Here is a 22,473-nt window from a genome sequence, read left to right on the forward strand (position 1 = left end):
TGGTGGTCACACTGCCCGGGAACTGCTGACCTCTATTGGGAGGATGGCAGAACATGGAGTCATGAATCACATGATTGTATTTGATGAGCGTCATCTGGAGTCATTCAGTGTGAGAAAAGATAAACATCTCTTTTCATCTTTCATGATGGAATCTGGTCAGCCTCCGGATGTGGATTACACCTTCTTACATCTCACTCTTCAGGAGTTTTTTGCTGCTTTATTTCATTTCATTAACTATAATGCTGACAGATTACAGGAAACACTTGATGAGGCTGAATCTTACAAAGATGGCCGTGCTGAAATATTCCTCCGTTTCCTCTGCGGTCTCTCAGACTCTTCTACTAGATCCATGTTAAAGTCTCATGTGGGAGAATTGTCTACTCAGGCTGCCAGACATGTCATCACCTGGATCCAGAAGAAAATCCCAGAGCAAAGACCTGAGGCACCCATATTGGACAGCAGAGATCTTCTTAATGAATTGTACTATCTCTATGAGAGCAGGAATAAGGCTCTGGTGTCACAATGTATTGGATCAAACAAAGTTGACTTTTCTGGTGTCCCCCTCAGCCCTCTGAACTGCTCTGTGCTGTCTTTTGTCCTTCAATCCTGCAGAGAGGTAGAAGAAGTAAATCTAAATTCATGTAACATTCCGAGTGAAGGATTGAGGAAATTTATACCGGCTCTACACAACATCAAGAGTTTGGTGTAAATATTAAATATAAATAACCACATTGCTGTGTTAAATTGGAATTAGCTGAAATGTATTTAACTGCTTCCCTACGAGGTCAATTTTTTATTTATTATTTTTATTTTTTTAGTAAAAAATTTCTTAGAATCCCCAAACATTATTTTTTTTCTGAAAGCAGAGGCCCTGGAGAATAAAATGGTGGTTGTTGCCATTTTTTTATGCCATAGGACATTTGCACAACCATTTATCAAACACATTCTTAAAAAAAAAAAAAAATAGAAGAATCAGTGTCCTTCAATTCCTTTCTCTGTTCCAAATGTGAGGGATTTCACATTTAACATAAATGTGTTAGGGATTTGTTTAGACCCCTGATATGTCATCAATGCACCCCCAACAGTGTTGTAAATATATATATATATATATATATATATATATATATATATATATATTTATTTTTTTTTTTTATTTTTTTTTTTTTAATCTTTTTATTTGGTTTTAAACACATACAAGTAATGCAAACAGAAACAAAAAAACATGTGCAAGTACAGCATACTGAGAATAAAGAGAGAGAAAATTTAACAAACGAATCACATTTCCAGTATAATGGTAAGCATGAGGAAATGATCACTATACCATCAAAATATTTGTAGCTAGCACACATATACTGCATAGAAGCAAAGGATCTAGTGGCTTGTAGACCATAGTAGCGGGTCTCACGCACATCCTAGGACGATGCCATGAGAGAAGGTCCTGCTCCTTGGAGGGCACACCTATAGGGACCAAACTGCGCCCCCCAAGGAGACCAGGCCCCCCCAACCCACCATAACCCAGTCTCGAATAGACACGTCACTAGAGACAAGGCATAATAATCAGAACTCAGGTGTACCCATGTCCCAGAGCAAATTAGTTCCAAATCGACCATCTGGTCTGAAACTTTTGCAGTCGAAAGTCAGTGAAAGCTAGTATTTTTTCATATTCATAGGATTCCCTCACCAGTTGTATAACTTCCCCTTTGGAGGGGATGTCGCTACTCTTCTATTTCCGAGCTATGGAAAGTCTCGCTGCAAACAGGATATTTTGGACCACCATTCTAAATTGGGGAAGGTATTTTTCAATGTCCAAGCCCAATATTACCTGCTCCACAGTCACCTTATTAAGGATCCCAGTAACATCTGCGATTAGTCTATTTATGGAGGCCCAGAAGCTTTCAATGACATACATGTCCACAGTACATGAAGTAACGTGCCTACCTGCCCACATTACCGCCAACATAAATTTGACACGCCTGTATAGTATTTAACAATGGAGTATGGGGTTTTATACCATCTAAGGTGAATTTTTTGTGTGCCCTCCCTAAAGTTGGAACATTTGGTAAAGGTAAGATTGAGTTTAAAAGCCTGCAACCATTGTTCCTCCGTGAACACTTTTTGGAGGTCTCCCCAGGGCCGGCCCTACAATGGGTCCCAGTGGGTCCATTGGACCCAGGCGACAGTTGAGCAGGGGCGGCCGCAACGCGGCCGCCACGTGACCACATCCCTCTGACAGCCAGTGTAGAAGAAAGGTAAATTCATTGCCAGTAGTAACCGTTTAAGTAAGTGTAGCGGCCACCCGGCGGCCGCAGATGGGAGTATTTTAATTACACTGGCTGCCGCGCCGTCTCTGTCTCTGCTCCATAGTGTCTTACTCAGAGTGTCACCGTGGTCCTTGACCTCCCTATGCTGCTGACTGGCCGAGCGGCAATGATGGCATTGGTTTGGAGCAGTGTAGGTGGGCGGGCTTGTGGGGCAGAGCCAGAGCAAGGGTTAGAGAGTGGAGGCGGAGCAGCTTTCCAGGCAGGAGGCAGCACAGCACAAGAACCCTCTTACTACCACACAGTGCAGTGCTGTAAGAAGTACTTACTGTACTGTCCTTTGCTGGTGAGTGAGTGTAATAGATAAATGAAAATGATAAAAACCACTCAAGACACTAATTAATAATGAGGCAATATTGTGATGTGAGGATAATATTGTGATTTGAGGAAATTGCTGATGCTTAGGGGTGTGAGACATGTAAATATGCAAAGACAGCGCTAAATCCTCCTAGTGAATGAAGTGCTCCACTATTCCAAAATGCAAATGTTGTGCAAACTACAAATGAATATAATAAGAACATATAAATATACATAATCAATGTGCAATTTCTGAAAGTGCAATCCACAATCAAGGTGCTATTGTGCAAAAAAAGTGCTCAAGTGCATTTGGTATATATATATATATATATATATATATATATATATATATATATATATGCATGTGTAAAGTCACACAATTACTAATCATCATAAGCTAGAAACAATGAGTAGCCCAAAATGCGCCCCCCCCCCCCCCCGGCTCACTCACCCTGCCTGGACATCTGGACATGTGCAGCAGCAATCGGCGGCGGCTTTGGCTTCTTCCCCTCCTCATCAGTGCCACCTAATCAGTGCCCTTCAGTGCCACCTCATCAGTGCCCATCAGTGCAGTCTATCGGTGCCCATCAGTGCCGCCTCATCATCGTACATCAGTGAAGGAGAAAAATTACTTATTTACAAAATTTGCTGACAAACTAAGAAAAACTTTTTTTTTTTTTCAAAATTTTCGCCCTTTTTTCTTAAAATGATCAAATATAAAAGATTCTAATAAAGAGAAATAAGCTCCATTCATGTAGAGAATCGTTTCATTCATTCCTGGGGGAGAAATTCATTTTCTTCTGGTAACATTCTTCTCTTCTTCTACAGATTGTATAATAATGACCTGACAGACAGTTCCTGCCCCCACCTGGCATCTGGAATAAGAAATAACCAGACACTGAGGACACTGGACCTGTCTGGGAACAATCTGGAGGGTCCTCATTTCAGGGATGTGATGGAAGCTCTGACAACAAGCCGGATAGAGGAATTAGAGTGAGTATAACAGGACTGACTGAGACAATAATATTCTGGGACAGCTCTAGGCCTTTTTCTGACGCCTTTTTGTTTACATGTAACAATCAGTAGTATCTTTTGCTAAAAGCCCTAGAGAATAAATTGGTAGGTTTTAATTTTTTTATGTCATACGGTATTTACGCAGTGCTTTTACAAATGCAATTAAAAAAAAAATACACATTTTAAAAAAACTCAATACATAACGCATTTTTGGGTAAAATATAAAAGATGATGTTTTGCTGAATAAACAGATTCCAAACTTGTCATGCTTCAAAATTGCGCACACACCGTGCAACAGAGACAAACGGCGCCAATTTTACTATCCATAGATGATGCTTTAAAAGCATATACAAGTTGGGGGCGTGTCCAAAATGGCGACCGAAGCAGAGGCATAGCGAGAGAGCCGATCTGTCTGGGAATTATCCTGTTTCCCTGCAGCCCTGACAACTTTTGACTTCACTGCAGCATTCCGTTTAGCTCCCTGACCTGCTATGACCAGAACACGTTCATCCTCAGTACCCCAGAAAACATCTACGGTGCCCGCTTCTCCTTACGGCGCGAAAGCTGTGCCTTGTGTGCCTTCCAACATGGCGACTCAGACTGAGGATGTAGACCCAGCGCTCCAAAAACAGAGTAACTTTGCTGCCCTGATGCAGGCCATCTCTGACTGCCAGACCACCCTAACGGGTAAGATGGACTTGGTACAGCTAAACGTAGGCTGGATTCGAAGGGACATGGATAAATTTAGAACAAGGCTATCTGTAGTCGCGCGCCGCGTGAGTGATACAGAGGACACACTGAGAGATCACACAGCGTCCCTCCATACCCTCCGCACCAAGGTGAAAGCCCTGGAGTTCCGAGCGGAGGACTCTGAAAACCACAATAGGAGGAATAATCTACGAATCCTGGCACTACCTGAGGGTTCTGAGGACCCCAATCCTGCAGCTTTTACGGAGCAGCTCCTCCACACCCTGCTCCCCCAGGCCACCTTCTCCCCATTCTTCGCGGTGGAGCGTACCCATAGAATGCCAACGGCCTGTGGCACTCCTGGTGCACCACCGTGTACGTTCATTCTGCGCCTGCTGAACTTTCGGACAGAGATCTAGTCTTATGGGAAAGCAGGAAGGTTGATGCCCTGCGATTCGAGGGAGCCAAGCTCATGATCTTCCCGGACTTCTCATTTGAAACACAAAAGTTGCGCAAATCCTTCGATCACGTTAAACTTCTCCTGAGACAAAGGGGCCTAAAATACAGTATGCTGTTCCCAGCCCGCCTGTGGGTACAAGATGGTGAATCCCTCCGTTTCGATACATCTCCAGAGAAAGCTCCTGCATGGCTGGAGTGCCTACCTTGCCGCCAGGACCTGTTGGAGTCGGTAATCCCTTTCTTTGATTCCTTTTCATCTGCTTGAGGAGACTGCTGACTTGTTCATGATGCCTTTGCGATATTTATGTCAGCTATTATTGTAAGCTATACTTGCCTTCGGGGACATTTTTTTTTTCTGCCTTTACCCTGTTGCCCTCACAGCAAATGGACCTGTTCCGCCACTCTTATTGCTGTTGCCGATTGTGCCTGTTGGTAACTTTATGACTAACTCTTTCCTCACATCTAGGCATGGTTGCCACACACCTACTGAAGTAGGTGTGTTTGGGAGATTCCCCTTCAACTCTTTGTTGCCCAGGGTGGTGGAGACTGCCATTCTGCCGCGTGGCATGTCGGACCATGCTCCAGTCTTAGTGAGCCTTGGCACGGACTCGGCCGCGGGTCAGGGACTATGGAGACTATCCAGATACTGGATTATGGATGAAAGATTAGAACCGCTGATGTCATCTGAGCTTAAGGCATATTGGGTGCACAATGACCACACTTCTACTCCAGCCATGGTATGGGACACATCCAAGGCCTATGCTAGAGGCAGATCCAGTGCTCCTTACCACTAAGACCAGTTATAGGTGGAGGGGGTGACCACTTTTTGCACTATGCTAGAGGCAGGTTCCAATTTTTAATACAGCTAAAATTAGAAAGGAGTCTCGCATCCAGTTCTCCGAAGTCGAGGCACGTGCTTTGTCGCTGGAGGCGAGATATTCGAAGACACTGCATAGGAGCCCCTACCTTGACATGTTGTCTGCCTACAGAGAATTGGCATTGCTTTGCGCCAAATCTTGCAGATGCTTCCTCCTCTCCCAGTCTCACCGCATATTTGAACAGGGAGAGCGCCCAGGAAGACTTCTTGCCTGGCTGGCGGCAGAGCAAACAGGTAGCTCTTGCATTGCCAACATCAGGGCAGCCGATGGGGATTTACTCTGTGATCCTATACAGATCAATAGAAAATTCGAGGAATATTACGCACACCTATACAAGTCTAGGGCGACCTATTCTCCTGAGGAATTGTCGGCATCCTTAGAAGCAGTCAGTTTTCCAACCCTTACTGCTAAAAAAAAACAGCTTCTAGATGCACCTATTTCACCAAGGGAGGTCAGGAATGCGATCAAGTCTTTACAGGCTGGCAAGACCCCAGGGCCAGATGGACTTCCTACAGAGTTCTATAAAACCAATATTGAAACTATAGGTCCATATTGCTTTGAAATAATTTGTACTGCACTGGATGCATGCTCCTTCCCACCTTCTATGTCAGAGGCTGTTGTTGTTGTTTTGCTCAAGCCCGGGAAAGACCCAGAACTGTGTTCATCTTACTGGCCAATATCACTACTCAATGTAGACGCTAAAATTCTGACTAAAATACTAGCCAATCGTCTGAACTCTGTCATATTGTCTCTGATGCATGGAGATCAGACTGGTTTCATGCTGGGCAAAGGCACGGACATCAACATTCGTCGCCTCCATACCAATATAGCCCATTTTAAAGAACAAAATACACAGGGAAAAGTGGCCTCCCTAGACACAGAGAAGGCCTTTGATTCTGTGGAATGGGGTATCTATGGCAGGTACTTACCCGGTTCGGGTTTGGCCCTAAATTTATTGCTTGGACTCAATTATTATATGAGACCCCTGTGGCCTGAGTGCCCACCAATGGTGTGCTCTCCCCTCCCTTCTGTCTTGGCAGGGGAACGAGACAGGGTTGCCCTCTGTCTTCTGGGTTGTTTGCCTTGGCTATTGAACCCATGGCTATTCTGCTTCGCTCTGCGGAGGACATGGGGGGACTGATGGTGGGACCCCTGGTGGAGCATGTGCAACTCTATGTGAATGACACTCTCCTGTACTTACATGATGCCTCAGACTCTCTTATTGCAGCATTGACAATTTCTGATAGATATGGTGAATTCTCTGGGGTGAAAATAAACTGGAATAAATCGAGTATACTCCCTCTCACTGACTCGACCCCCCCCTCCTTCCCACCCTGCCCCTTTACAATGGGTCTCCCAGTTTAAATATCTAGGTATTATGATTTGTAATTATACCCATTATTAAATCATTATTACTTAACAGACAATTTATACCCAGTAATGCAACAGTTAATTGCTAAATGTCAGACGTGGAAATCGCTCCCTTTAACATTGGTAGGTCGGGTAAATTTAATTAAAATGACATTTCTCCCAAAATGTATGTACATCTTTAGGAACACAACAATTCCCATCCCAGCGGAATTTTTTCACAAATTAGACGGGGTAATTTCCTTCTTCATCTGGGCTGGGGCAGTCCCTAGAATAGCCAAGCAGAAACCACAACTTCCTCTATCATCTGGCGGACTTGCACTACCTTGCTTTAAAAAGTATTACTGGGCAGCAGTGCTGGTGGTTTGCTCCAACAAAGTCTAATCCAGTGGTCAACCTGGAGGTCGCTCTTATAGGATCCTATTCTGCCCTGAGGAATATGGTCTACAGGGGAGCAAGGGCTGCCCCGCAGGCAACGACCTCCATGTGGACCATGGTACGGGTGTGGGAGCAAGTGACGGCGGCGAACGGCACTATTTTGCCCCATGCTCCATTATTGGGTAACCCTAGACTTCCTCATCTCAGATCTATCTCTGACCCTAGTGTGTGGACCAGACATGGCATTGTGAAGATAAAGCAGATTATGCCGACTGGAACTCTGCTCTCCTTTCCTGTCTTGAGAGAGAAGTTTCAACTCCCCTCTTGGATGCTGTTTTGATACCTACAATTGAAGCATGCGGTACAGGCACAATTTCCTGAATTGGTCACGGTCGCTCCTCATGTAGTGGAGAGGTTTTTAATCACTTGCAATGCAGATAAAATCCTGTCTTCCATTTATCACCTCCTATTCCGCTCCTGGAAGGAAAACATTCCTACCCTTTCGGAGGAGGAATGGGACGTGGGAATACAGCAGTATATACCTACAGGTATTTTGTCCAGGGATAGGTTTATCCAACTCAAATTCATACACAGAGCATACTACACTCTACAGTGGCTAGCTAGGATATATCCTACACAACCGGAGATGTGTTCTAAGTGTCAGCGAGCGGTGGGGACATATTTCCATGTCATCTGGGAGTGTCCACTAATCCAGGATTTTTGTAGGACAGTTGTGATGGACATTATTACAGTTGCAGATCTCTCTGTGCCACTGGATCCTAAGGCGCTTCTGCTGGGCATCGGTGACTCGGTGACACAGGCTTTGCATACAAAGCTATTATTATTTTATTTTTATGCTAGGAAGGTTCTTCTACAAAATTGGAAGCTGGCTGCTCCTCCTACGGTCGCATAGTGGCGCCTACTTGTGGACTCAGTTCTTCCCTTATATAAACTAACATATATGGGACGTCAGTGTCCCCAGAAATTTGGAAAAATCTGGAATGCATGGATGCGGTCTCGATCCCTACACCTCTGATCTTATGGTTAATGGGAGGAACCGGGTGAAGTGTTTTAATTGCCATTTTTGTAATGGATTGCCCTCACGAGGGACACGGAGAAGAATCAGATTTAGGTTCCTCCTAATTGGCCCTCCTTGGCATCCTGAGCCAATCAGAGCCATTCTGGTATTTAATCGCATCTATGATCTGTCAGCGAAAACCCCAGCTGGTCGCTCGGGTTTCCCAGTGGGATGGGAGAGCCTGAGAGAGCTGTAGAAAGCAGCAGGGGGTGTGAATTAGCAACTTTAAAAAGCGACTTTAAAAAGGTGCCTGCATTTCTTTTGATGCAACTTTGATGCAGAGAGTGTAAAGTTGGATCAAAGCTGCACTCAAAGTCGCACCCCAAAGTCACACTCTAGCCTAGTGGCTACGTTTCCCCTAATGCAGTGGTTCTCAACTCCAGTCCATGGGACCCACTAGCAGGCCAGATTTTAAGTATTACCCTGGGGAGATGCAGACTTGAATACTGCAATCACTGAGCAGCAAATGAGATCACCTGTGATATAATTTAGTTATCTTGTAAACCTGGCCTGTTGGTGGGTCCCGAGGACCGGAGTTGAGAAATACTGCCCTAATGCGACTCCAAAGTTGTGCGATTTATAGGGGGCGACTTTGAGTGCCGCTTTGATTCAACTTTACACTCTCCGGATCAATGTCACATCAAAAGTAGTGCGGGAACCTTTTTAAAGTCGCTAATTTTCAAAGTCGCGTAAATGGGAACGTGTGCCATTGAAATCAATGTTATGTGCTGCTGGAACCATGAAGAGTGGACATAACATACACAGTAGCTAAGTTCCAATATCAAAAAGGGTAATCAGTGGCGGTATCTATCCCTAAATGAATAATGGGAAATCCACAGTGGGATTAATGGTTAATTTGGGACTATAAGATACCCAAATGTAAAGAGAAACCATAAAAAGAGAAACCAAAGTAAAGAGGTTGCACTATATAAAGAATTATAAATGTTATTCATACAAAAAACTTTGTTTAAAAATGCCTCAGAAGAGGAACATTAATGGATACACAATAAAAACAATAAGGAAAATGGAAACATCATAGCTTTTCCGTAGGTTATAAGTGGCGTAGGGGGGATGATTTTTGCAATTTTGGCATCGGACTGGAGCAGATGCCAATACTTAGAGATTTGTTTCTTGACTAATTCATATTGTAATTCTGAGAGGTTGTTTAAAGGCACGATTAAAATCCTTACATAAACATGTTTTGGAATGCTCTCTAGCTAGAAGGCGATCTTTGAGTTGTGCAGCAGCTAATCTGAACTTAATATCACTACAATTGCAGCGAAGCCGCAAATATTGGGAGTATGGAGTAGATTAAAGGAGAGACATAGGGAGAAATCTGTCAGCTTAAAGAATAGTGTTTCCTGCAGATGGTTTGCAATATAAATCACTCACCAACATCCCATCTACTGTAGTCTCAATTGATACATCCAAAAAGGTCACCCTCTGGGGGTCAAAGGTCATAGTGAATGTAAGATTGTAGCATTTAGAATTCATGGATTCCAGACAACGATGTAATAGTTCAGCTGGGCCATCCCAAATCAAGAAGACATCGTCTATGTAGCGAAGCCATAAAAGGATATGCTCAGAAAACACAGAAGAGTCTTCCGACAACAAAAAATGATGTTCCCACTCCCCCAGGTACAGATTGGTGTAGAATGGGGCACAACATGTCCCCATCGCTATGCCTTGTACCTGGAGAAAGTGGGAACCATCAAAAGAAAAAACATTGTGGTGAAGAATGTGACTGCGAACATCCAGAACAAACTGAAATAGTTCCCTAGAGAGAGCTAAACTTAGTGAAAAAAAAAAACGTTTTTGATAACTTGGAGTCCCTTCGAGTGGGGAATAGAAGAATACAAGGCCTCCACATCTATGGTGACTAGGAGGGCATCATCAGGAACATGAAGGTTCTCAATAGAAGAAAGATAATGGACTGTATCTTTGATGTGAGATGGTAAGCTCACAACAAAGGGTCTTAAAAAAGAGTCATTCCATTTACTAGCATTTTCAGAAATGCTAGAAATCTCAGAAATTATGGGTCTACCTGGGGGATCAGAGAGGGACTTGTGAATTTTTGTTAAATCATAAACAGTGGGGGTGTTAGGAAAATTATTGTTAATAAAATCAAAGGTTTGTGATGTAATAAGGACTTTTTGGAGCCCCTCCTTGATAAGAGTAAAGAAAGTGCAATTAAAGGTCTCAATCTCGGCCAGGGCAATACCAGTCCAGGTTGTGGAGAATTTTCAAACACATATTCCTGTATTGGCCGGTTTAAATATTAAGAGTTTATCATTGGAAAGGCCATCGAGGGCCAGAAGTAAGTGAGAAGGAAGGTTAGAAGAAGAAGTGAAAGAGGGGTGCAAAGATTTAATGGCTTTGATGGTGCATTTCAAGAATGAGAAGGATAGTTAGTGTTAAGCACCAACAGTCCTGCACAATAGAAATTGTGAAACTAAATTATCCAAATGATCCACAAAAGTGGAGGTCAAAAGGAATGGGAGCCGCAGCGTGAACGCGGGAAACACGTGACAAATGAAATAAACGTATATAATAATATATGAGGGCCGCGCTCACCAATAAATTATAAATCAAATAAAATAAGTTAAGTAAATAACACCCCTTATAGTGTAATGCACATATACCAATGCAATTAATAATAATTAAATCAATTATAATACCAGTTCACAAATTAATCAATCTCTATATACCATCAATCAAACTCGATTGCAAATAGAGTGAATATAGGTTAAATAACACAATAGATAATAAATAATTAATATAAGTGAGTAGAAATATATAGAAATAGACAGTGATATATATAATAAGTGACTAGTGCAATAAGGTGCAAAATAAAGTCCCAACAGCAATGTTAATGAGCCACTAAGCAGTCCAATAAGCACTTATCCAAGGATTTGGAATATCAGAAGAGCCCTGTTTGGACTTCTTGCAATATAAACACCTCCACCATACACCTTGACCACCCGGTGAGTCAAGCTTCTTACCAGAGATGGTAGACCCTCAGATTAGAGACTCCATGGTGAAGTATATCAATATATAGCTGTTTATTAAAAGAGTAACACTTACATTGTGGTAGATTCAAACAGATTCAAACAGACGATAATGACAATCAAACGCGCTGACGAAATGCGTCGGGACGTCTGATCGCATTACAATATACGTGCCACGTCATTTCTGGGCTCCGGGTGGAACGCAAGTGCCGGAACTCGGAAGCGGCGCTCCCAGGGACTTCAGTTTGATTGTCATTATCGTCTGTTTGAATCTACCACACTGTAAGTGTTACTCTTTTAATTAAAAATTTATTAAATGAATTTAATTAAATTAAATTTAAAAACCCAGTTTCCTTCAATGCCGTGTTTATGCTGGTGTTGATGGTTTTGTCTTTGTAATCTTTCTTATGAAAGGAGTCTTCTAGTGTTCTGAGATGTTTATCTCTGTCTTCTGGGTCAGAACATATTCAGGGGTATCTGATGGCCTGGCTGTGTATGATGGCCCATTTAGTGTGTTTGGGTGAACACTGGAACTGTGGAGATCGTTGCATCTGTCAGTGGGTTTCCTGTATATGGAAGTGTGAAGCTTGTCATCCCTGATGTTTATTGGAGTGTCTTGGAAGTTGACATGTGCTTGAATAATCCATTTTTAGTTTGAGTGATGTGTGAAAAGGGTTGATCAATGATTAAAATTGTTTTAGATTTTCTTTGCTTTCTGTCCATATGATGAAAATATCAATAAAATAGTGATAATTTTCTTTCCTTTCTTTTTTTAACGCTCTGCTAAAACTTTTTTTCATTATTACTGCTTGGACCTTGAGGAATTGGACATTCCCTGAAAGTAGTTTACCTGTTAGTGCAGGTAAAAAAGTATCACGGACAGTACTCAATTGTTGTCACAAATGCACTAATACGGCTACAATCACCTCATCCTGGATATTCACACTGTTACCAGCCATGAAATTGCGTTTTCTTAAAACCTTCCCAATTAATAATTGTCAATACATTCCTGTAACAAATATAACTGTAAGACTATAAGAGGTCATACATGGGGGAATCTGATTCTACATAAGGAGACACTGAGTTAGGTTCTTTTTTCCCACGGTAGTGCAGAGGCAGCCAGGCACACAGCAACATTCTATTCATTCCAGCTCAGAAATCAGTCTAGGGCTGTTATGGCGAACCTTGGCACCCAGATGTTTTGGAACCAAACTACATTTCCCATGATGCTCCACTACACTGTAAAGTGCATAAGCATCGTGGGAAATGTAGTTCCAAAACATCTGGGGTGCTAAAGATCACTATCACTGGGCTTATACAAGAAATGGGCAATTTGGGACTTTATGTGAGAACTGGCGAGCACTGCTCAATGTCTCCATCCCTGTGAATAGTCAATTGAAAAGCAAGATGGGCTAAATGAAGGTGTGTGAAAAACAGCCGGTCCCTAGTTTGAAATACTTACCCACCAGTCTGCTAACAAACCAAAATAAACCTGTCTAACAATATAAGTTAAAAACAGGAGTTTAGTCAACACACATTTGCAAATGCATGCGGAAGCTGCAAGGCCAACAACAAGGCATCCTGCGTTTCTTGGAGAACCTAACACTAAATAACACTACTCAACCTGAGTGTCCAAGTGTCTTCACAAAAGGAAGTACATGCTTGCTAATAGATGGATAGGAAACAGATGGGATTGGAGACCGCCCAATCCTCCCCCACCTGCTCCAATCCATGACTGGCAATGAAAAACGCATGGCTGTATAAAAAAAAAGGTTCTGCAAGAAACGCAGGATGCCTTGTTGTTGGCCTTGCAGCTTCCGCATGCATTTGCAAATGTGTGTTAACTAAACTCCTGTTTTTAACTTATATTGTTAGACAGGTTTATTTTGGTTTGTTAGCAGACTGGTGGGTAAGTATTTCAAACTAGGGACCGGCTGTTTTTCACACACCTTCATTTATCCCATCTTGCTTTTCAATTGACCATCACTGGTCTTTGGTCTTATTTTATAATTTATTGCTGAATGAACTTGAGGAGGGTACAGGGTGATATGGGATATTCCAAACATCAAGCACAACTTGCTGAGGACAGTGATTCTAGAGTACACTAGCACAGTCTATTTTCACTCCCAGCTGTAGACCAAGAGAATATTAGGACTTTAAAGAAGAAGTAGTGGACTAGAACAGTCTAGAACTCCCAAAGCTGACCACAGGATAAGAAGAGTGCACCAAGCATACATGAGCAGTCTATTATATCCACAGCCGGAGACCATAGATAACACTCAGAAGATAGAGCTTTACTCACAGGCCATGGGCTTGTTCCAGGGGGAGATGAGTAGTCCAGCAGCCAGTCCAAGGAAGCCTCTGGGCCAAATCACCCCCTAAACACACAATCCCCCTTTCTCTACTCCAGGAAAAGAACCACACTGTTCCCCTTCCTCCAGGGGAAGAACAAGTCTGAACAGGTTCCAGCCTATTTACCCCTCTCTGACAACCTAATGAGCACACCTCCCCAGAGATTGGCCAGACAACCCCCGTGCCATAAGACTGAGAGTGATCTGGAGTTTTATATAGTGATCTAATATAAATTATTCCAATAAAAAGAAATAAGTTCTATTAATTTAGAGAATAGTTACATTCATTACTGGGGGAGAAATTCATTTTCTTCTGGTAACATTCTTCTCTTCTTCTACAGATTGTCCCGTAATCACCTGACAGACAGTTCCTGCCCCCACCTGGCATCTGGAATAAGAAATAACCAGGCACTGAGGACACTGAACCTGTCTGATAACAATCTGGAGGGTCCTCATTTCAGGGATGTGATGGAAGCTCTGACAACAAGCCGGATAGAGGAATTACAGTGAGTATAACAAGACTGACTGAGACAATAATATTCTGGGACAGTTTTATGGTCCCACTATTAGAGATGGGCCGAACACCCCCTGTTCGATTCACAGCAGAACCCCGGAACAGGGGAAATGTTCTAACCCGAACGGCAAACCCTAGTGAAGTCAATAGGAACTGAACAGGAAAAATCAAAAGTGCCCATTTTGAAGGCTTATATGCAAGTAATTGGCCATAAAAGTGGTATGGGGGTCTGGGTACTGCCCTGGGGGACATGTATCGAATAAAAAAAAAAAAAAAACTGTAAAAATTATAGTTTTTTCCAGGAGCAGTGATTTTAATTATGCCTAAAGTGCAACAAAAAAATGAAAAATGTCATTAAATATCGTGCCTGGGGGGTACCCTAATGTGCCTGTAAAGTAGCACATCTGTAGCATGTGTAGATCTTGCTACAGCAAAAATGAAATTTCTAAAGAAAAAAATGAGTTAAATCCTATTTAAAATGATTTACAAAGCTTGTATATAACCCCCTACCAATGTTTCCTTTTACTGCATTGATATTCTTAGTAGTCTTTGTAGCCCCATCAACATCAGACAAGGTGCTTAGGGGGGAGCCCCCCTACCCCAAATCATCCCCCTATGTTGAGGGCATGTTGCTTTGTATGGTTCAGAGAAGCACAGCCTTTCCTGACCTGCTGGGTTTCATGCTCGGATAAGGGTCTGGTATGGATTTTAAGGGGAGCCCACTCCGTTTTTTTTAAAGATTTTGGCATATTTCCACTTAAAATCCATACCAGACTCGAAGGATATTTTTCATTGCTGGCATTCTTTTGTTTAAGGATAAAAGGGGTGATATGTGCACTGTCACTTGGGTATCCAAATGAGAGGAACTCCGGACTATAGGTGTATTACAGATGGTAAAATCCTTATATAAATATGAGATTAGGATCCAATCCTACACCATCAGCAGCCAATTCTGGTATTTTCACCAAATATTAACAGAGATATTAAACAAGAGATGAATTGGTGCTAATGGAAGAAATCTCAAAAGCTCTAAAAGAGCTGACAATACATTATAAAAATCTGAGTAAAAGTGTGTGAAGAGGATAAAACAATCACATTAAAAGATCAATGGTGGGCCTGGGGCTAATGAATCCAAGAGTTCCCCCACACCAATTTGAGTAAAATATATAAAACCAACCAGACTATTGTATCAAATGATCAGAATCATAAAACCAAATATGTGTCTGTCTTCAATCCAAGGGTTTAAAACCAAAAATTCTTAAGAAACAGCCAAATTATCGCATCACGCGATTCAAATCGCAGGATCATGTGTATATGTCTGTGTCTTCAATAAATACTAATCCAATGATCTCTTAATCCATCAAAAAAAATATATAATATCAAAATTAGTGAATAAATATCGGTGGTGAATAAAGTGACTCAAAAATATAATAAATAGCTGTAAAACCAACCAATAATTCACATATAAAGTGCAAATAAGTGTTGAAAATCCGTGATAAGGAGAAATTAATTGAATCTTCTCAATGAGGATAAATGTAAATAAATAGGTAAATAACTCTATAAGTGAATATATCAATAAATAGACGAATAAATAAATAAATATAGTCCTTGTGCAATTATTAAAAGTCCTTGTGCAATAATTAAAATACTGTTGGTGATCAAGTGAAGTTCATATGTGCACATAAAATCAAGTGACAATTGGTGATTTCTCTTTTGAAAACAATTGTGAAATTCCAGTGATGTGATCCGAAGTGAGCAGGAACAATTTAAGTGCTATGGCCGCTCACCTCACTGCACCATTAAAGGCACTGATGTATGACCCTGGAATAGGGATGCTGGATTTCTCAAGTGGCTTTTGGGCTTGTAATCCACTATTGGAGATTAGGATATCTCTGACATCCACTGCTTGCTCGATTTCCACCTTTCCCAGGAAAGCTCCAAGGATCCCAGTACGCTCAAAGAAATATATTGATACCCATAGTGAAGTATGTCTTAAACTCACTAGCAACAGCTTCTCCTCTGTTACAAGACTTACTGTCCCTTCATGTCTGTATTAGAGTTTTGTTGTTTTTTACCATGGTAATCGAGAGACAAATTCCCTGGCTTTGAGGATACTCTAAGGTGGATGGTGTCAATTGGTTGGAGTTACTTACTGGAGACTGATCAACTGGTTCTCGCCCGTTAGTATCCTGTCTACATTTTGTGAATCACAGCCTGAACTGACCCCCTATAACAAGGGGTCCGTTCATTCTGGTAAGCATGTTTGTGCACACCGGGTGGTCCTGTGTTTTGGTGAAGGTGCTGGAGACACTAAGGCTCCGTTCACATGTTAGCGTATGGATCACGGGCAGAACCGCCGTGGTTCCGCCCGCGATCCGGAGATTATTGCAAATCGCGGGACGCCTGTGCGTTGCCCGTTGATTTGCAATAGACCCCCAAACGCTGAGCGATGTTGCCGCGATTTCCGCCTGCCGAATCGCGGTAACATCGCGCAAAAAAAATCGCGGGACGCAATACGATCCAAAGAAGCTCTTGTACTTTTTTGGTCGTAATGCGTCCCGTGATTTTTTTTTGCGCGATGTTACCGCGATTCGGCAGGCGGAAATCGCGGCAACATCGCTCAGCGTTTGGGGGTCTATTGCAAATCAACGGGCAACGCACAGGCGTCCCGCGATTTGCAATAATCTCCGGATCACGGCGGAACCGCGGCGGTTCTGCCCGTGATCCATATGCTAACATGTGAACGGAGCCTAAGAAGTGCAACAACAAGATCTATCAGAGACTCTATTTAATTATAGGGCGGTGTTATTGGACTGATTACTTTTGATTTTATGGTCCCATTCACCATTATCTGATTGTTATTCTATTTGCACATTGCAATTTATTTATTCACTTTGCACCTCAGGACCATATATTTATTTATTTATCGATTGAATCATTTTATAATTAATTTAGGCTTGGTTCACACTTCTGCGGATGCGGAGATCGCATGTAATTCAGAGCACACTGCTCCTAATTTACATGCGATCTCATGTGCGGTGCGAATTTCAGCCATACAGTTTGTATGGCTGAATTCGCACTGCATCCGCACCAAAGACGCACATGAGGCATTTTTTTATTCGCAACAGAATCGGATCGCATAGTGGTTCACACTAGTGCGATCCGATTCTGTGCGAACTTGCAGATCGCACTGCGATATGCGATCCTCACTGGGGGTGTCGTTAACTTTTAATTGACACCCCCTGCGTATCGCATATAGCAGTCTGAACTGCCAGAGGTGAGGATGCGATGCGGAAACACGCTGCATATTCGCAGTGTTCCCGCATCGCACAAGTGTGAACCGGCACTCACTGTACCTGGTTATATTAATTATATATCTATTTTATTTCTCTATTTATTTATATCCTTCTGAGATTTATATTTATATATAATTTTAGACCACATTTTTTTTATATATATATATATATATATACTGTATATAATATATTTTGCACATACCATCAATTGTATGTGTTTATCCATACATGTACCTGGCAATTACCTTGGATTTGATTTCTCACGATTGCACCTTCCGTATTTATGGTCAATCCCAGGATGCATTGCAGGAATGCCCTCCCACTGGGACTGCCATAAAACACGATGTGCCACTGGCTGGGTTTCCGCCACAGTCCAACAAGCTCCCTCATTGGATTCAGTGGGGACACTCTCTCAGACCCAGTGAATCACATCTGGAAACACGTGACAGGCAAACTAATAGATCAGGCTCCCCTGATAAGCAGCAGGAGCAATAGATGCTTTTACCTAGCACCTACCTAACTAGGAGGGTGCTACATCTGGAATTTGTTAGAAAATGAATAAATTTAACTAAACGAATTCCAAAATGAAACCACAAAACAAAATTAGTAATATAACGAATTTATCCGATATGAAACAAAACACATTTTTCCCTTCTGTACATGTCTGTTATGAATCACATTGATTCATAACAGCTTTGTTGACATTGTGATTACATGATGACTGGATTCCGACTACCGGGATCAGCATTCGGCTGTGTCCGGTGGACGCACTGGTCGCAGGGCATCCAGCGCCCCCCTTTGATGATGTTGAATGATGTTACGTCTCTTTGCCTGTACATGCCGCCTGCCCGCAGTAAAAGTACGGTGGGTGGTCATCCAGTTAGTGGAATGACATCTCCAGCTGCAGATTCACAGATGTCTATTCAGTGGAGCTTGTTGTAGAGGTTCTTTCCCTGGAAGGTAAAATTTCAGAAGTAAACGTGCCTTTAAAATGTCAGTCTTTATCAAGGACTACATTAGACATTCAGGCCAATGCTTTTAGCACATTCCACCTCTGGCTGGTAACCCTTTTTTTGAGTTCCATTCATGTAGAGAATAGTTACATTCATTCCAGGGGGAGAACTTATTTGTTTTCTGGTAACATTCTTCTCTTCTTCTACAGATTGTCTGAAAATCACCTGACAGACAGTTCCTGCCCCCACCTGGCATCTGGAATAAGAAATAACCAGACACTTAGGATACTGGACCTGTCTGGGAACAATCTGGAGGGTCCTCATTTCAGGGATGTGATAGAAGCTCTGACAACAAGCCGGATAGAGGAATTACAGTGAGTATAACAGGACTGACTGAGACAATAATATTCTGGGACAGTTTGACATTCCAACCATGAATAAAATTAATTAATGTTAAAAAACACAATTATCCAATCCTAGATTGTTGTCTACATCTTAGAATCTTATCACACTGCTATCAGCTATCAAATAATTTTTAATAAAAACCTAGTTATAATCTGATATTCTTTGTAGTTTGGCAACAAGTAAAATAGATATTATTGGAGGACATACAGAGAGAATCTGATCTTACTGCAATGATGAATCAGAGCCTAATATGAGCTTCCTGTCACCTGACATTAGGGATGGACGAACAGCGGCCAGGGCGGTTCGCGAACGTCAGCCGCAAATTTTCTCAAAAGTCCGCGAACCGCGAGTTTGCGGCGGGCCCCATTGACTTTAATGGGAGGTGAACTTTAAAAGCCTTTAGGTCATATTTGCAGCCACAAAAGACGTACTAGCTGTGCACAAATAGTCCCAGCACATGGACAATGTTATAACAGAAGTATTGCAATTGGAAAGGTTGCCCTAAAAATATATATATATTTTTTTTTTTTACAGCAACATTTTTTAGAACTGACAGCAGCCGGTAAAAACATGTCAAATACATATAATGTCCATTCACAGATCTGTAAAATGGGTCCGCATCCATTCCACAATTTGGCGGAATGTTTACAGACCCATTGATTTTTAATTCCAGTCTGAAAAATTAGGCATTCACAGGATAAAGAAGTAAGTGTCGGCCAGTATTGGCCCCAAAAATTAGCCCACATGGGTTTACCTGACAGCTAAGAATGTTGTATTCTGTGGCTGAAGGTACATTAGGCATTCACAGGATACAGAAGTAAGTGTCGGCCAGTATTGGCCCCAAAAATTAGCCCACATGGGTTTACCTGACAGCTAAGAACGTTGTATTCTGTGGCTGAAGGTATATTAGGCATTCACAGGATAAAGAAGTAAGTGCCGGTCATGAAAGGCCCCAAAAAATTAGCCCACATGGGTTTACCTGACAGCAAATAAGTTGTATTCTGTGGCTGGAGGTACATTAGGCATTCACAGAAAAAAATAATTGTCAGCCCTGAAAGGCCGCAAAAATTTGGCTTTCAGTAGACATGAAATGCCTTTTATGGCGCTGTATTTAGCGAAGACAAGGACCAGGAATTGTTGTGGGTGGATGGTGGATATTTGTGGCCTGGCATGAGGAATTTCAATGAAACATGGTCTACTGGTAACATGTGTTGAATTCCTCAGAGATCCATGCCTCATTCATTTTTATAAATGTGAGGTACTCTACACTGTCATGAGCTAGGCGAGTGCGCTTATCGGTCACGATCCCCCCTGCTGCGCTGAACGTCCTTTCGGACAGGACACTGGATGGGGGGCAAGCCAACAGTTCCATTGCAAATTGTGCAAGCTCTGGCCAGAGGTCAAGCCTGCCCACCCAGTAGTCCAGGGGTTCATCACTCCTCAGAGCGTCCACATCAGCCGTTAACCCGATGTGGTCGGACACCTGTCGGTCTAGGCGTTCCCTGATGCTGGATCCGGAGTACAGCTGTCGATGGGTCGGCTGAAAGAAGGATCTCATATCTGAAGTGACCAAGACATCTTCAAACCGCCCTCTTCTTGCAGGCGCTGTTGGATTGCTACCCGCATCTGTCTCTCTGTGACTGGAAATTCCCGTGCCAGTGCAAAAGCAGAATGCAGCATTTCCCGCAGCAAGGCCTGGAAGTGCTGCATTCTGACCACCCTCTTTGATTGTGGTAACATTTCCACCATTTTTTGTTTGTACTGGGAGTCTAAGTACGTTGCCACCCAGTACTGGTCCTTTGCCTTTATGCTTTTTATACAGGGGTCCCCCTTAAAACACTGGAGCATGAAGGCCCCCATTCACACTAAACTGGAAGCGCTGTAGTGGCTTGCTTCCAGCTCATAATCCAGCATAATGTCGTCCTCGTTCTCCCCCCCCCATCCACGTATAACACCAGGGATCCCAGAAAGGTTTAAAGCATGCTCTTCTTGCTCCTCCTCATCCCCCCCCCCCCCGGGACCATCCTCCTCTGACTCCTCTTCAGACTCCTGTTGTTGACTTGTCTCAGATGGAGTAGCATCCATTGGGAATTCATCCAACATTGCGACTTCCTCATCTTCCTGCTCCTGCTCCTCGACAGCTTGATCAATGACACGACGCAATGCATGCTCCAGAAAGAAGGCGTAAGGTACGATGTCACTGATGGCGCCCTGGCCGTGACTGACCAGTTTGGTGATCTCATCGAATGGCCGCAGAAGTCTGCATGCGTCCCGCATGAGCAGCCACTGGCGAGGTGAAAAAAACCCAAGCTCCCCAGAACCTGTCCTGCCGCAGAGTTCATACAGGTAGTCGTTAACTGCACATTTCTGCTGGGGCAGCCTATCAAGCATATGCAACGTTGAGTTCCATCGCGTCGGACAGTCACAAATAAGACGCCTGACGGGCAGGTTGTGTCACCGCTGAATGTCACAGGGCGAGCCTTGGCTGTGTAAGATCTTCTGAAATGGCCCGAGATTTTCCTGGCCTGCCGCAAGACGTCCTGGACCCCAGGGTATTTGGCAACGAATCGCTGCACGACCAAGTTCCGGACGTGTGCCATGCAGGGCACGTGTGTTATTTTGCCCTGTTTCAGCGCGCTCAGCAGATTGGCACCATTGTCGCACACCACTTTACCAACTGTCAAATTGTGCGGTGTCAGCCACTGAGCTGCCTGTGAACGCAAAACTGAAAAAATGCAGGACCAGTGTGGCTCTCGGCTTCCATGCACAACAGACACAGCACAGCATGGCAATGTCTCACCTGGAATGTGGAATAGGTTCTGGGGATCTTGGGCGGCGCAGCGGAGGAGACGATAGCAGCGGAAAAGGAGGAGTCAGTCGAGGAGGAGAGGGAGGATGGAGGAGGAGGAGAAGAAGAAGAGGCAGGCCTGCATGCAATCCGTGGCGGTACAACCAAATCTACACGGGTGCCACGGGTTACATGCTTGACGGGCGTCAGGAGGTTCACCCAGTGGGCAGTAAAAGTGATATACCTTCCCTGCCCGTGTTTGCTAGACCATGTGTCTGTGGTCAGATGTATCTTGGCACCAACACTGTGTGCCAGAGATATATTCACTTGCCGCTGAACATGGCCATGGCCATACAGCTCTGGAATACCCTTCTGCGAGAAATATTTCCTGCCTGGGACCTTCCATTGTGGTGTTCCAATGGCCACAAATTTACGAAAGGCCTCCGAGTCCACCAGTTGATATGGCAGTAGTTGGTGGGCTATCAGTTCTGATAAGCCAGCAGTCAAACGTTGGGCAAGAGGGTTATCCGGCGTCATCATTTTTTTCCGCTCCAACATTTGGACCACAGAAGTCTACCTTTTTCCAGAACAACGTGACGTCGGCATGATGGAAGGTGGAGTGGAGGACAATTGTGAGGAGAGAGAAGGAGAAGAGGCTGGGCGGTGAGAGCCTGGAGTGTG

The 22,473-nt window shown here is 43.2% G+C and overlaps 1 protein-coding gene across 1 annotated transcript in view; it reads left to right on the forward strand.

The window, feature by feature from the left end:
• LOC309543141 (uncharacterized protein) overlaps positions 1-22,473 on the forward strand; it is a gene marked incomplete at its 3' end in the record, with an annotated part of 1,180,881 nt that overhangs the window by 129,443 nt on the left and 1,028,965 nt on the right. Inside the window, exons 5-7 of the mRNA XM_082242522.1 lie at positions 3,444-3,608; positions 14,178-14,342; positions 18,809-18,973. Of these exons, the coding sequence (XP_082098648.1) occupies positions 3,444-3,608; positions 14,178-14,342; positions 18,809-18,973 (495 nt within the window). The remainder of the gene's footprint in view (positions 1-3,443; positions 3,609-14,177; positions 14,343-18,808; positions 18,974-22,473) is intronic.

The sequence above is a fragment of the Pelophylax lessonae genome, assembly GCF_965119305.1.
Source record: "Pelophylax lessonae genome assembly, chromosome: 13".
Lineage (NCBI taxonomy): Eukaryota > Metazoa > Chordata > Amphibia > Anura > Ranidae > Pelophylax > Pelophylax lessonae.